A 15,782-nucleotide genomic window follows, 5' to 3' on the forward strand; every position below is an offset into this window, starting at 1 on the left:
CCCTCCCGCACGAGCTCCCACCTCCCCCACGAGCTCCCCCCTCCCCCACGAGCTCCCCCCTCCCGCACGGGCTCCCACCTCCCGCACGAGCTCCCCTCTCCCGCACGAGCTCCCCTCTCCCCCACGAGCTCCCCCCTCCCGCACGAGCTCCCCTCTCCCGCACGAGCTCCCCCTCCCGCACGAGCTCCCCCTCCCGCACGAGCTCCCCGCTCCCGCACGAGCTCCCCCCTCCCGCACGAGCTCCCCCCTCCCGCACGAGCTCCCCGCTCCCGCACGAGCTCCCCCCTCCCGCACGAGCTCCCCGCTCCCGCACGAGCTCCCCCCTCCCGCACGAGCTCCCCCCTCCCGCACGAGCTCCCCGCTCCCGCACCAGCTCCCCCCTCCCGCACGAGCTCCCCCTCCCGCACGAGCTCCCCTCTCCCGCACGAGCTCCCACCTCCCGCACGAGCTCCCCCTCCCGCACGAGCTCCCCCCTCCCGCACGAGCTCCCCCCTCCCGCACGAGCTCCCCCTCCCGCACGAGCTCCCCTCTCCCGCACGAGCTCCCCTCTCCCGCACGAGCTCCCCCTCCCGCACGAGCTCCCACCTCGCGCACGAGCTCCCTGCGTCCCGGGCACTGGCTGCGGGCCCACTGGCCAGACCCCAATGGTTATCCACCCACCTGACAACTGCCCGCACGAGCTCCCCTCTCCCGCACGAGCTCCCACCTCGCGCACGAGCTCCCTGCGTCCCGGGCACTGGCTGCGGGCCCACTGGCCAGACCCCAATGGTTATCCACCCACCTGACAACTGCCCAGAGCTGGACAGGCCTTAAGGAATGGAGGACATGGGGTAGCAAAGGATCGCTTGACAAGTGTATGGACACACGTGTCATATGTGTACACACATCACACATGTGCACATGTTTATATTACACAACGTGGTATGCACATACACTGTCTATGCCCACACATCATCCAAGTGTGATCTACAAATGCATGTGCACAGAGGAAGTCTGCGCGGGGCACCGGGTGGCAGCGAGGCTGGCGACACCCGGGGGGTGGGTCCTCACTAGCGGCCCCGCCCGCAGCCTCTGCATTGCTGCGCCCACCTTTACAGGAAGTGAGGCGATGCAAACTCGTGAAGAGCTGAGGAACATGGGACCGGTTACCCCAGCCCCGCACACGCTCCTGGCCGGCCTCGTACCAGCTTGTCTGCGTTCTGGATCTTCATCCTCTGCATCAGCGAGGTCTCCTTGGCCCTCAGCAGCAGGACGCAGCTCTGGAGGAAGTCGCAGTAGGCAAACCGCCCGTTGTCCTTGAGGTCGTACTTCACCGTCAGCTGCTGGCTCTCCTCCTTGCTGAGGTCCAGCTTGAACTTCTCCGCGAGAGCTAAGGGTGAGAGTGCAGTTCAGTCGGTGGCACTGCATTCATCCATCCATTCACCCATTCGCTCCTTCCTTCCTTCCTTCGCTCATTCATTCCTTCATTCTTTTGTTCATTCATTCATTCACTCATCACTTGCTGACGTGCCATCTCTGCTTTAGACCCTTGTTTCACAGGCTCCTGGGCGGTGGCTGGACAGAGTGGAAACATGTGCACACGGCAAGCTAAGTGTGGTATGGGGGAGGGGACCCCAGCCTGCTGGCCCCATCCTGGTTTTGCGCCGTCACCGTCGCCAGGGGCAGGGCAGTGTGGAGCGTGCTGTGGGAACTACGACCAAGGAGCGGGCGGGGAGAGCAGAGTGGGGGTGTCCGGGGAGGGAACTGTCAGAACGAAGGCTCAGAGTCAGGCCGAGCCTGTGTGAGGGGACAGGCGGCTCTGTGTGCCGAGGGTGGGCCTCCGCCCGGGTGTTCCTCAGCTGGGCTTCGGAGGTGCACTCAGGGGTCCGGCGGCTGCACGGATCCGCATGCTTTGGGTCCTCATGCCAGGGGCGATCTCAGATGTGTAGTAAAGCCTACTCTGACGTGCCACGCGGGTCAGGGCTTAAGTCTGGCCTCTGACTAGGACCATGTGGACGCCACGTCGGCGGTCCTTCCAGCTGCCCGAGGCCGCCACGTGTCGGTGGCAGGCTATCAGCTCGCTCTCACGCTCAGCTCGGAGCAGCGACAAGGCTCCAGCTGCGTTTGCGGTGATGACTGAGCAGGAAGAGACTTAAGAGCATCAGGTTTCAGCTTAAGGCGAATGGGTGAGACCACCCTGTGGCAGCACAAAAGCAACCGAGTATCGAGGAGGGAATGCTAGCGAGTTAGAGGCTGAGGCGCAAAACCAACACAAGTGAACGTTACGTAAACGGATGCACCGACCAGACCAGCTGGAGGCCAGCGTGCGTGCGCAGCAGCGGTCCCTGCGCCCTGCCCGAGGTCAGGCAGCCGGGGACCAGCTGGGGGTTGTGGGCGGGGCTGTGGAACCTAGAGGAGCTGCTGCTGATGCTCCAACCTGCAGAGGCCAGCAGCAGGGCAGAGCATGTAGAATGCCTTCGCGTACGTTTTTACGGTGTTGAATTGGAATGGAATACTGAAGGCAGGCGGGCCTGTCGGAGTCACGGATCGCCGGCTTAAATGAGTTCACGGTTAAAAAGGACGAACAGCGATGCTGTTAATGACAACACAAATTAAAGCCCATCCGGTTCAAAATCAAAAGAACTAAGAACACGTGGCTCTCAGCAGGAGAAGCGGCAGTCGTGGCCATTAAACCAACGGAACCACACTGATCGCTATTGCCTTCATGTTCTTGTTTTCAGTGTTTTGGGGTAGGAACTGATCACATAAGGGGTTTATACGTGTTCCATTTGTGCATTTTGAGGCCACAGCTATCCCAAAAGTAAATCCCATGAATACTGGTTTCCCAAGAAAAACTTTGCTGAGGTCAGGACATTAGTCAAGAAGACGGAGCTGAGGGCTTGGGCGGAGGGTGACAGGTCAGAATGATCTCCCTGAATTAAAACGTTGCACAAACCATATGCAACCGTTAGTGGGAGTATAAATCAAACCGGTTGCATTTGAGAAGCTCATCCAAGTGCTGCAGTGAGTCACTGGGAGCTGTGTGGGGCCTGCGCACCCCCAGCATCCCTGTCTCCGTCTGTCCCGCCCCTCGCTGTCAGTCATTAACATGCAAACCACCCCCCACCCCCCGGGACCACAGCCAGGTCTGTGCTCTAACGCACGGGTGATGCCAGCCGGGTGATGCTCAGCGGGGATCCTGGTGGGCTGGGTGTCCCTGTCCCGCCACACGTGTGTCTATGAAGGTGTCAGCCTGCCCTCGCCACCCAGATGCCTCCACCGGGGAACGGCCTTGTGCCTGGAGGTGATCCTGTGTTACCCGGGAAGGCCCGACGCACCCAGGAAGTCGGCCGCGGGGATGTCGCCCTGCCTGTGCGTGTCGCGCTCCTTGCACTCGCGCAGGAGCTCGCGCCAGCAGCTCTGCACCCGCTTCCGGAGCCGGCTCTCGACGGGCTCGCAGTTCTGCAGCTGGGGGGTGCCCAGCACGGAGCCCATGCTGCTGGCTGTCTGTGGGCGGAGAGAGAGCTGGCTCACTGAATGGCAGGGATAACAACAACCCACAGTCCTGACTCCGGGTGAGATTCGCAGTCTCAGGCAGTATCATCTCAGCAATAACATGAGGAGCAAACATAGATGGTAATTTTGCCGCCTAACCTGTGTTTCCGCTGGTGGGCCATGTTTGTGCCAAATCACAGTAACTCCAGGACTTTTGGAAATAAACATGCAGCCAAGATTCAAACATGAAAAGATGCAACTTCAATGTCACTGGTGCGTGTGCGTGTGAAGTGACAATGACGCACTTTCACCAGGTGAAGAGTCAGGAAGGAAAGGGGTTCACATGTCATTTGTAGGGACGCCCACCCCTGAACTCAGCCCTGGAAAAGGGGTGCCTGAAGTTCTGTGGACCACGTACGAGGCTGTTCTTGGGTTGTGTTTTCCATTTCTTTTTGTTAATCCTCACCCGAGGATATTTTCCCATTGATTTTTAGGGCGAGTGGGAGAGAGAGGGAGAAACATCCATGTGAGAGAAACACACCGATTGGTTGCCTCCTGCACAAGCCCCAACCAGGGCCTGGGCTGGGAGGAGCCTGCAACCAAGGTAACCGCCCTTGACCGGAATCGAACCCGGGACTTTTTGGTCTGCAGGTCAACGCTCTACCCACTGAGCCACACCAGCTAGGGAGTGTTTTCCATTTAAAAACAGAATGGCCCTGGCCGGAGTGGCTCAGTGGATAGAGCGTCGGCCTGTGGACTGAAAGGTCCCGGGTTCGATTCTGGTCAAGGGCATGTACCTTGGTTGCGGGCACATCCCCAGTGGGGCATGTGCAAGAGGCAGCTAATTGATGTTTCTCTCTCATCGATGTTTCTAACTCTCTCTCTCCCTTCCTCGCTGTAAAAAAAACAATAAAATAAATTTAAAATAAAACCTGTTAAAAACAGAATGAACTAAATCTGGCCCAAACGTCCCCCGAACGCTAACTGGACGCCCGGCTGACGCGGGTTGTCTGCTATGGTGACCAACTCGGTTGAATTCCTGGTCTTTCTGCCAAACCCTCTGCCGCCTGTGCCGCCCCATCTCGGGCGATGACAGGCCCGTCCTCCCGGCTCCCCTGCCTCCTCGCAGCCCACACAGAGGGTGGGGCATCCTGTTCTCCCGCCTTAGAGATGCACCGAGTGTCTGATACGGGCCCCAGCCCAGGCCACGTGGCTCTGAGCCAGCAGCGCCTCTCACGGGCGCAGCCTCAGCCTCTCCCCACCCGCCTCTGCCCGCCCTCCGCACCCACGCAGCCCACAGCCTCGTCCACGCTCCACACGTGCCCCACGCGGGAGTCAGCACTGCGCTTAGACACCCGAGGCTCCCTCGCCCTGGAGCGCCCAGGCCATGCGTTTCCTGTGGCAGCTCACAGGCCCACATACGTGGCGGCTTGAAACAACCCCCTTCACCCTCTCACGGTGGTCGCGGTGTGGGCAGGGCTGCACCTCCTGGGGCCAGAGGGAGACCCCAGTTCTGGCCTGTCTTGCTCGAGGCCCTACACTCCTGGGCTGTGGCCTTTCCTTCCCCTACAAAGCCCACGATGTCGGCTGGAGTCTCTCAGATCTCACCTCTCCGCAGGACCTTGGCCCCCGCCTCCCTGTTCCCCACCGCAGGCCCCTGATGGCCGTGCACCCAGGGGCTTGGAAAGACCTTCCTAATCAGCGGGCCAGCAACTAATTCCATCTGCGACCGTGACCCCCTGCCATGTGCGGCGACCTGTCCCAGGCCGGGCACTGGGTCGGGGACATTTTCGGGGGCTCCTGACCCCTTCTGCTCTACGCACCACCTTTAACTTCTCGCGTTCACTGTTTGCTGCTCACCATCCACCCCCCACGCGCCTGTGGGCCTGCAGGGCAGGCACTGTTATTCTCAGCGGCGAGAGGACCAGCTCCCCGGAGGTGCACGTGCACCCAGGACAAGACGAACTCCTCAGGGAGCTCAGCAGGCGGGGGCGCCGGGCTGGCTGACCTCTTGGCCACCCTCCTGGACACGCTGTCACTCTTCCCGCTGAGGAGGCGGGGCCTCAGGGCCGCCCCTCCCCGCCCCAGGCCGGCCAGGCTGTAGTCAGACAGGCTGGGGTTTGAAATTGGGTCTCGGGTACCTGTCTGAGGGACCCTGAGTGCGTGAGGCATGTGCCCCGTGGAGCGGGTGAGGCAGGCTTCCCTGGCACAAGCGGGCAGCCCACCACAGGGCACCACTCACCCACTCCGGCATCCGCTTTCTGGCCGGGTGCTGGCGGCCTGGCTGCCACGACAGCCCCATCCCCGCCCCCCACCTCTTCCTGCCTCCAATCCTCCTTACCCACCCCTCCCTCTCATCTTCCTCCCCCCAGGCCTGCTCCTGCCCTGTGCCCCTCCCCAGGCACCCACACCCGCGGGATCACAGGGGACCCACCAGGGGGCCTGCGGGCCTGGGCAAGGCGACGTGGACCCCAGAGGTGGAGAACTTACACACGGCTGGCTCCGCGGTTTGGTCCCTGTTTTCGGGGGGTCTCGGGTGGGCGATGATGACCCCACAGCTCTGCCTCCTTCTGAGGTGGCGGGGACGTCGCACCTCCTCTGGGCCTTGGTCGAGTCGCCGCTGCTGGGCGGGGTGGCCGCCTTCTCGGAGCTGAACCTGCTCAGGAAGTCCAGGTACCGCAGCCGCCCCTTGGCGGTGACCGGCATCTCCTTCCAGAGCCTGTCGAACTGCGAGGAAGCAGAGAGCGGGCCCAGGGTCAGCGCAGACCACGCGGATCCCGGCGCCCGGAAGGCAGCCCTCATGTGGGTGGGGCTCCGAGCCCAGCTCAATGAAAAAGAAGAAAGAAAACTGATTCGGCCTCCACTTGCCCGGTAGAAGCCTCCAGAAGCCTGAACAAGTGAGGACAAGAGGATGCTCGTGGCTCTGAGGGGCATTTTTAAATTGACTGGGCCTCTGTGAACAGTTAAGGCCTGAAACCTTGTGATCAGTCATGGGCAGAACAACATGCACGACGAACGAATGAACATGGAGGGGAAAATGCAGAGCAAACCCCTGGCCCTGTGGTCCTGCCTGCCTAGCCAGACTCCCTCCTCCTCTTCCTTCCTCCTCCCCCACTCTCCTCCCCCTCCTCCTCCTTCCTCCTCCTCTAGACACCTGACTCCTTCCTCCTCCTTCCTCCTCCTCCTCCTCCAGGCACCTGGCTCCCTCCCCCGCTGCAGGCACCCAAGCTTTACAGGCAGCGCCCCGGTGACAGCCCTCAGCCTGTGCTGGCCTCCAGTTTACCCCGAGGGTAATGCTGCCTCGCACACGTGGCAGGGCTGGCGTCTGGGAGAGGCTCGTGGCCTTGCCCGGGCGCTGTCTGGTGTCACGGGCTGTGACAGAGCCACATGCAGCGGCAGGGACACAGCAAATGACCCAGTGCCTCCGAGTGAGCCACCGGGCCTTCAGGGAGCCAGGAAGGATGTAACTTACTTGCAACTGTGTTTTATGACCCCAAGGCTCTGTGGCGCCCCGCCTCCGGCACATGTGGGGGAGCAGCGGCTCCGATCAGCACAGGAAGGACTGTCCCCGTCCTTCCCACGCACCTGGCCTTGGCCAGAAACCCAAGTCGCTCCTGGGCTCCCCTGGGGTTTTCCGGAAGCAAATGAAAAGGGACGTCTATTCTAGGTCTATTTGGAATTCTGGGAATGAAGCTGTGGGGGTGAGGGATGAAGGGAGAATGTTCTTGGCCCCGAGAGGGGAAGATGGTTTAGCTGAGGACAATATTCTTGATTTCTTTCTTTAACGTTTTCTTTCAAACTAAGCGTGGATTTGCAGGAAGTTGCAGGAATGGGACGGAGAGGTCACCGTCCCCTCCACCCAGTCTCCCCGGAGGTTACATGTCCCATAACCACTCAGAGCCAGGAGCTGAGCGGCACATCAGATGGAGGTTCCCGAGGAAAAGCTTCCTGGTGGGGCGAAGGGAGGGGCCTGCAGAAAGCGACCACCTTCCCAAACAGCACAGTCTCCGCCAGTCGCCACCCAGCTCACGCTGTCGTGCGGACCCGACGGTGGGGTCGCAGGCCGTGGTGGAGACGGGCTGCGTGTTTTTAGAAAGCAGCCTTCAAACATACGTGCTTGATGGGGGTGGGGTGGGGGGCTGATGCGCCAGGGACGGTGAAGCTCTTAGAGGAAAATTAACATCCAGTTCCCTGTTCTGAACGGCTCATATGCAGAGCGCCATTCATTCCCATCTATAATTAGAATAAAATTGTACCCAGTTAAATGAGAAGCCTTTATTAGAAGAGCCTGCATTAGGTGGCCCCGTAGAGTAAGAAATGAGCATGTATTCGTCTGAAAGGCTTCGATCTGCTTAGTGACAGCAGTTCCTGCTCCAGGGGACAGAATCATTGGCAATAGCACTTCATGTTATTTAGCCAAAAGGGTCAGAACGCCTGAAAGGCTGATGTCTCAGCAAAGGTAAGTCTGATGCTCATCTTAGGAGTGTCTCTGACGACTTCATCCTTCTGGGTAGTGAGGTGCGAGGCCTAAGTGGGGTGAGGCAGCTTGGTGACCGCCCCTCCCCGTGGACACTTTCATCCAATGAGGAGGCTGACCCAGCTTCCAGGGAAAGAGTGACATTTCCATGGGCCTGTAGGAGGCTCTGCATGAGCCTAAGCAGGACCAGGAGGGGTGGGGGAGCGGCCTCCACAGTGTGTGGGGTTTCATTCTGCACCCGAGTCACCCTCTGGAACAGGGAAGGGTGTCTTTGAAGACTGGAGCGGGCCTGTACCAGGGCAGCATTTTTGGGGTGAAGGGAAACCCTCTTCTGCGAGTGGGTCACTGTGCTGTGCTGTCAGCTGTTCGGTCCCTGGCTTTCGGGGGTAGGGGGGTGCGCCTACACCGGACACTGTCCACTCCCGGGATCTGCTGGGCCCCGGCTGTGCCAGGTTCTGCTTTGCATTTGGGGTACAGTGAGGAGCAAGAACCCCCTGCACCTTCAGCTCTCCGAGGGGCGCAAGAAAAGTTCTGATTGTGTAGGTATCTGGCCTTTTCTCGTTGTTGGTGTGGGAGTGCCATCCTGTCGCTTGTGGACAGTGGGGACAGCCGGGGTGGCATGCCCCCAGCGTGCTTGGGGAGCAGCCCCAGAGCACCTGAGAGCCCAGCCGCTGAGCCAAGGACCAAGGAGGGTGAGGAGGGGGACGAGCGCCGCAGGCTGTGGGAGGGTGGCTCGGTCGGGGCGGGCTGGCCTCCCTGTGGCTCTCCCACACCCAGGGCTGCAGGGGAGAAGCGGCACAGGGGCGGCTGGAGCTAAATGCAATTTGACTTTAAAAATAAAAGTGAGCCCTGGCCAGTGTGGCTCAGTGGATTAGAGCGTCAGCCTGCGGACTGAAGGGTCCCGGGTTCAAATCCGGCAGGGGCACATGCCTGGGTTGCAGGCTCGATCCCCGGTGTGGGATGTGCAGGAGGCAGCCTATCGATGGTTCTCTCTCATCACGGATGTTTCTATCCCTCTCTCCCTCTCCCGTCCTCTCTGAATCAATAAAAATATGTAAACAAATAGAAGTGACACTTTCTGCTTCGATAGAAATGGTGCCATCCGTGCCTGCTGCAGACACAGAGGGCTCTGCCAGTCTTCAGTGAGTTAACACCAAGCAGCCACGACCACAGTCCCTCCCCAGAAAAACAAAGACCCAACCCACCCTCAGGCATTTCACACGGAGGGCTCCGGTAGCACTCGGCGCCACGGGGGAGGCGGCCTTGCCCAGGCCACGGTCAGGGCGCCAACCCAACGCCCACTACCTGCTCATCCGTCAGCACTTGGACGTGGCGCGTGCAGATGGCCCGGAACTCCTCCCGGGCGGCGGTGCCGGCCTTCGCGGTGTCGAAGTTCTGGAACTCCTGGGCGATGGCCTGGTAGCGGGTGGCCACGGCTCTGTGCAGCCGCGCCAGGATCTCGCGGTTGGCCACTTCCTTGGGAGACCTGGGGGGCGGGCCCTTGGGCATCTTCTCGGCCCACTCAGAGGCATTCTGGGCGCAGAGAAAGGAAATGGATCCGATTAGTAAAGGACAGATGGCCCCTGGGCTCGGGCCCGACACCCCGCAGAGCCTGGGAGTGCCAGCTGAGGACGGTGACCTGGAGACCAAGGCGGGTTACACAGGCCCCAGACACGGGCTCCTGCTTAGCTGTGTAAAGGGGCAAAACTGAGTCCCATAGGGCAGGGTGACGGGGACGCGGCCGGGCTGGCGGGCCCAGCTTTCACGTGCGCCCGGGCGCTCATTCGCCGGTCTCCGTCTCCGTCCCTTTTAGCAGGACAGGGAGCACCTGCTCTGCCTGGTTAAGGGGCTCACCCTTCTTCACCACAGCAGGAGTCGGAAGGGCAGTGCTGAGGGCTGTCCCTGCTGCAGCCGCTCCTGGCTGAGGGCCCCTCCCCTGGGAAACCCTTCGAGCCCACAGGGAATTAGTCCTGGCGAGTGCTGGGCAGTGGGGGCGGGAAGCAGGGAGGTGGGGGGGCCGCTCTCTCTGGGCCTCGTGACGCTGTCCACGGTGCTGGGGAGCCAGGACAGCCTGGGCTCCGGGGAAAAGAGCCCGGGAAGAGGGGCCTCAGAAGGACCTTCTCAGTGTGAGTCTGGGCGTGGGTGCAGGCAAGAGGGCTCCTGGAAGGTGAGGTGGAAGGCCGGGAGGGCAGCAGCCCGCACTCAGCACCCGCTGAGCCTGATGTGGGCAGATGGGACAACAGGACCAGCAGGCAAGGGGGAGGGACTGGTGGCCATCAGCAGAGGCTGGAAGTGCGAGGATCTCTGTCTGTCCTGGGGGCACCGGGGAGACTGGGCTCCATGAGGAAGTCAGGCGTGGGAGACGGGGCTCAGGGGGCGAAGACATGGGGGCAGCTGGCCAGGAGCCTCCTGCGAGGAGAGGCCCGGAGTGGGCAGGGCAGGGGCATGTGCGGAGGCAACCAATTGACGTGTCTCTCTCACATCGCTGTTTCTCTCTCTCTCTGTCTCTGCCTCCCCCTTCCACTCTCTCTAAAAATCAATGGAAAAAAATATCCTTGAGTGAGGATTAACAACAACAACAAAAACTAGATAATTTTCACATCAGTCAGAGTATTCCAGAATATGGGAAGGGAGATACAGCAGCCCAGTTCGCTATAGATTACCCCACCCTAATACCTAACAGAAAAATAGGGTAAAGCAAATACTTTAAGAAAAAAATATAAACCAACCTAAGTTATGGACATTAATGCAAAGACATTAACGTTTTTTTAAAGGAAGCCACTAGGAATGTTTAGCACCACGTTTAAAAACGGCACCCCAGGCTTAAGTAGCATTTATTCCAAGCGTAAGGATCTTTGAGAATTAGCAAGTCCTTCCATTCCTTCCATTAGCAAAGTCAACAGAGGGGAAAAGGCATCAAATCTCGGCCGCCATCCCTGATAGAAATGGTGCAGAGCAGACTGCAAAGGACGAGCCATGGAGAAACGGGGTGCCCGTCCCTCGGCCCCTCGGCCCTCCGTGAGCCTCTTAGGCGCCATCTGCAAGGACACGATGTGGGTGAACCGCTAAGCATTCCCGGCAGAGTCAGAGACGAGGGAGGCGCCTGTCAGCCCTGCTAGTCACACGCTCAGGGCCGCCAGCTTATGGGATAAGGCAAGATGGTGAAATGAAGCTTCAACAGAAATCAACATTGAAAAAATAAGATTTATCCTTGTTTGTGGATAGGAGTCTACAACTAGAAAATCTCAGGACCATCAGGAAAGTAGCTGGATCCAAGCTAAACACACGACAAAGGAACACCACGTTTTTATCTTATCCTGGTGTAATAAAAGCGTAGTATGCAAATTGTCCCCTTGACAGGGAAGTTGTCTGGGAGTTTGACCAGGGGGAGGGGCCAGCCGGGGGAAGGGAGGGAGGCCCCGGCCAGCAGCTGTCAGCTGCTTGGGACCCTACCAGTGCACAAATTTTGTGCACTGGGCCTCTAGTCCCATCTAATAGAAGAGTAATATGCAAATTAACCATCACTCTGCTACACCCACAAGCCACGCCCACCAGCCAATCAGGAGCCAATATGCAAATAAACCCAACCAAGATGGCTATGGCCACAGAGAGCAGGAGGGAGGCTTGGGTTTCCCCGGTGATGGAGGAAGCCAAGCTTTCCACCTGCCCTTGCCGGCCTAGGCCTCCACTCAAGGCTACAAAGTTTCAATTATAGAAGATACATGAATCCCCCCAAAAATGGCCGCCACCGCCACAGAGCAAGCAGAAGGCTTGGCTCCGCTCCAGGCTACAAAGTTTCAATTGTAGAAGATAAATAAACCCCAGATACCAGGGCCTCTGCTTGGGTCACCGGGGGGCATGGCCAGCCTGCAAACCACCACAGGTCCCTCGCCCAGGCCGCCCCACGCCCCAAGGGAACTCCCACCCTGATCCAGGACACCCTTCAGGGCAAACCAGCAGGCCCCCACCTGTGAACCAGGCCTCTATCCTATCTAATAAAAGAGTAATATGCAGATTGACCATCACTCCAGCACACAAGATGGCTGCCCCCATGTGGTCAAAGATCCTGCTCCCATGTGGACACAAGATGGCCACCACAAGATGGCCAGCAGGGGAGGGCAGTTGGGAGAGACCAGGCCTGCAAGGGAGGGCAGTTGTGGGTGATCAGGCCAGCAGGGGAGGGCAGTTGGGAGGGACCAGGCCTACAAGGGAGGGCAATTAGGGGCAATCAAGCCTGCAGGGGAGGGCAGTTAGGGGTGACCAAGCTGGCAGAGGAGGGAAGTTGGGGGCGACCAGGCCTTCAGGGAAAGGCAGTTGGGAGGGACCCAGGCCTGCAGGAGAGGGCAGTCAGGGGTGACCAGGCCTGCAGAGGAGGGCAGTTGGGGGGGACTCAGGCCTGCAGGGGAGAGCAGTTGGGGGGGACCAGACCTGTAGGGGAGGGCAGTTAGGGGGAAACAGGCTGGCAGGGGAGCAGTTAGGCATCCATCAGGCTGGCAGGCAGAAGCGGTTAGGGGCAATCAGGAAGGCAGGCAGGCGAGCAGTTGGGAGCCAGCAGTCCTGGATTGTGAGAAGGATGTCCGACTGTCCGTTTAGGGATTGGGCCTAAACGGGCAGTTGGACATCCCTCGAGGGGTCCCAGATTGGAGAGGGTGCAGGCTGGGCTGAGGGACACAGATCCCCGTGCACGAATTTCATGCACCGGGCCTCTAGTAGTAATTATAACCAGTTAGAAACTGTGCTGTAAACTAACTCCATAGTCACATGGAGGACAAGGCTGCTGAGTGCAAACCTCGATCAAGAAATGTACACATTGTATGGGAGGTTATTACAGGAAGACTGGAATGAACGGAGAGACATACTGTATACCTGGATGTGAGAAAACGTTATCATTTCCAAAGATAAAACTGTAAGTAAATGTAGTAAGATTCTAATAAAAATACCAAGGGACATTTGGAAGAATTATTAGACATAGTGATATTAAAGTTGCTATCTATAATAATAAGAGCATAATATGCTAGTTAGATCAGACAGCTGAACGTCCTTCCGGACATCCTTTTGGACAAAGCTGTGGCAGCTGCGAGGGCTGAGGGCAGCCGCGGTGGGGAGTGATGGGGATGGCGCCTTCCCCTGATCAGCTAGTCGCCTCCCACAAGGGAGGCCAGACTGCAGCTTAGGCCCACTCCTCCGTGTGGGGAGTGGGCCTAAGCCGTCAGTAGGGCATCCCCTGAGGGCTCCCGGACTATGAGAGGGAGAAGGCTGGGCTGAGGGAACCCCCTGCCGAGTGCACAAATTTTCATGCACCAGACCTCTAGTAGAAAAATAAGTACGTGAGCACTGCCATGACACTTTTGGAAAAGGCTAGTAATGAAGTTTTGGACCTCCCAGATATTAAGATGCCATGAATGTGATGTAAGCAAGATGGGACGGGGAGGTCTGTAAATACGCAACTAACCCGAGGAGACCCACTCTGACTATTAGGAAACAGCTCTGCACTGCGGCTGAGCTGTTACGTCACAGGCCCATTTGTTACAGCATCACACGTCACAGACCACAGGGTGGTGGGCCCAGGTAACCCTGGGCAAGGCCCCAGTTCCATCAGGGAGGTTCTTTCTTCCCTCCTGAGCCATCGACTGCCAAACACAGGCCTGCTGAGGGCTCCGCCTCGGCCAGAGGACAGGGCCCCTCCAGCCACTTAGGCCCGGAGTCCCCGTGACATCCCTTCCCGTCACCATCCAACCCCCCCGCAGACCCCACGGCCCGCTTGCGGTGTGGACCCACCCTCGCCTCCGGCCGGGCCGGCCACGCCTGGCACGATTACCCAACCCTCTCCTGCTTCCGCTCAGGCACTTTCCCCTGAGGACGGTCTTGCTAAGCACGCACACCTGCACACGGCACACGCTCTCGGGAGGTGGCGGGCCTGGGAGTGGCAGGTGGATACCTGGGAGCCAGGAGTCTGGCTGCTCGGCGGGGCAGGGGTCCCGAGGCCGGGGTTGGGGGCCTTCTGGTTGTGAGGAACGCTCATGAGGGGCTGGTCTCGGAGCTCCGCTAGATGTGCCTGAGAAGGTCCCGGATGTGACTCTGACCTCCCTGCCCCGACCTGTGCAGAGCTCAGGGTCCCACCTGAGTCCCAGAGTCCCAGAGCCTGAGGGTGTGGCACAGGAGCAGGTGATGTGCTCACAGAGGATGAGCACCGGACACACCCAGTGGCCAGCCATTCAGGGGCTCCCAGGAGACCTGCAGGTGCCGGGCACGCAGGTGGGTGGAGCAGAGATAACCAGGCGTGTGCTCTGAGGAGCGGGGGCTTCCCCAAGGAGGAACCGCAACCTGGGCGGTAGAGGAAGTGCAGGTGCAAATCCATTGAACACCCGTGGCCACAGGTGTCACTGTCCCCACTCAGCCAGCTGACGCGCAGGGAGGGCTGGGAAGTGCTGGAATCAGGGAACCAGCAGGGAGGGTGCTGCCGGGCGCTGCCTGCAGAGGGGCGGCCCTCTGTCACCTGCCTCAGCGCAGCAGGAGGCCGGGCCTCACGGGGCGGGAGGGGCTGGATACCGCTGTCGGAGGTGCGGCTGATGTCAGTGCAGACATCCCTTCGCTGTTTGCAAAAGTAATCACTGCATGTTCGCTGTAAAGACGTAGAAACTACAGACACAAAGCAAAAACAAAATCCCCAGCCACCCCCGCAGCACTGCTGCCCCGCCCAGGTGCACGAGGGACGGGGGCGCTGACCCGCAAGTCCCCAGCTCTGAGGACGTGGCCCAACTGCTCCCACCCCTGAGGCCCAAGCCCACTCCCCTGACAGAGCCGTCTGCCTCCTGAGGACACAGGCTGGGGACCTGGGAGGCGCCCACATTCGGACTCCCAGGCTGCGCTCAGCCCAGCGCCCCCCGCGGCCAGCCCCTCTCCGGAGGCAGGAAGAGCAGGTGGCTCCCGAACTGGTGCGTCTGTGTCCCTGCGCTTGTCATGTGATCATCAGTCTGAATGGGGAAAACAGCGCTTTTCTAGAACTAGAAGAAATGTATCTCCTAATCGGAAAAGACACAAAAGAAATAATGTCCCAATAGATGAAGTATAGTCCCCAGAGAGCCGACCAATCACACCTCACTTTTATGAAGTGCGCCTCAATTTTAAAAGCACCCACTTATCTCCTATAGTAAAAAGCAAGTCATCCAGGCCGGTGGCTCAGTTGGTTGGGGGTCGTCCGGTGCACCAAGAGGTCAGGGCAGGTGCCTGGGTGGTGGGCTTGATCCCCTGTAGGGCGTGTGCAGGAGGCAGCTGATCCATGTTTCTTTCTCTCTCCCTCTCCCGTCCTCTCTCTAAACCAGCGGTCACCAAGCTTTTGGAACTCACGGACCACCGGCTGGCGACCGCTGATCTAAAGCAAATAACGTGTTTTTAAAAGTCATAGCTTTACAGTGTCAACCTGCAGTTCTGAATCCTGCCATTTTGTGAGCTACCCAGCGGCTGCCCCAACGTTGGGGGTCCGAGGGCGGCAGCCCGGGTGGGGGCCTGCACAGAATTCACCTGGAGCCCACCCCTCCTCCCCAGCTCCAGGGCTCTCTCCGCCCCCAGCCTGACACCTGGAACCCTGCCTTGGACTCAACTAGGGCTTCTCCCGGTGCACACGGCTGCCGGCTGCCAACTGGGGAGTGCCTGCAGCCCACGTCCTTCCTCTGGCAGCTCCGGCCAGCCCTGCCATCACTCAGCGCCTCGCACCAGCCCAGAGCCCGCCTGGCCCAGGGCACGGCTGGAGGGAACGCAGCGAGGGCCAGACTCCAGCCGAGTGTCAGTCACTCTGTGTCCACAGCTCTGCCGTGGCACTGACCCCAGAAAA

At 59.7% G+C, this 15,782-nt stretch overlaps 1 protein-coding gene across 1 annotated transcript in view; it reads right to left on the bottom strand.

Annotated features, from left to right (window-relative positions):
* EFCAB6 (EF-hand calcium binding domain 6) overlaps positions 1–15,782 on the bottom strand; it is a gene marked incomplete at its 5' end in the record, with an annotated part of 176,794 nt that overhangs the window by 4,581 nt on the left and 156,431 nt on the right. Inside the window, 4 exons of the mRNA XM_080660273.1 lie at positions 1,185–1,369; positions 3,318–3,486; positions 5,965–6,201; positions 9,257–9,484. Of these exons, the coding sequence (XP_080516399.1) occupies positions 1,185–1,369; positions 3,318–3,486; positions 5,965–6,201; positions 9,257–9,484 (819 nt within the window). The remainder of the gene's footprint in view (positions 1–1,184; positions 1,370–3,317; positions 3,487–5,964; positions 6,202–9,256; positions 9,485–15,782) is intronic.

Source organism: Plecotus auritus (genome assembly GCF_963455305.1).
Source record: "Plecotus auritus genome assembly, chromosome: 3".
Classification (NCBI taxonomy): Eukaryota; Metazoa; Chordata; class Mammalia; order Chiroptera; family Vespertilionidae; genus Plecotus; species Plecotus auritus.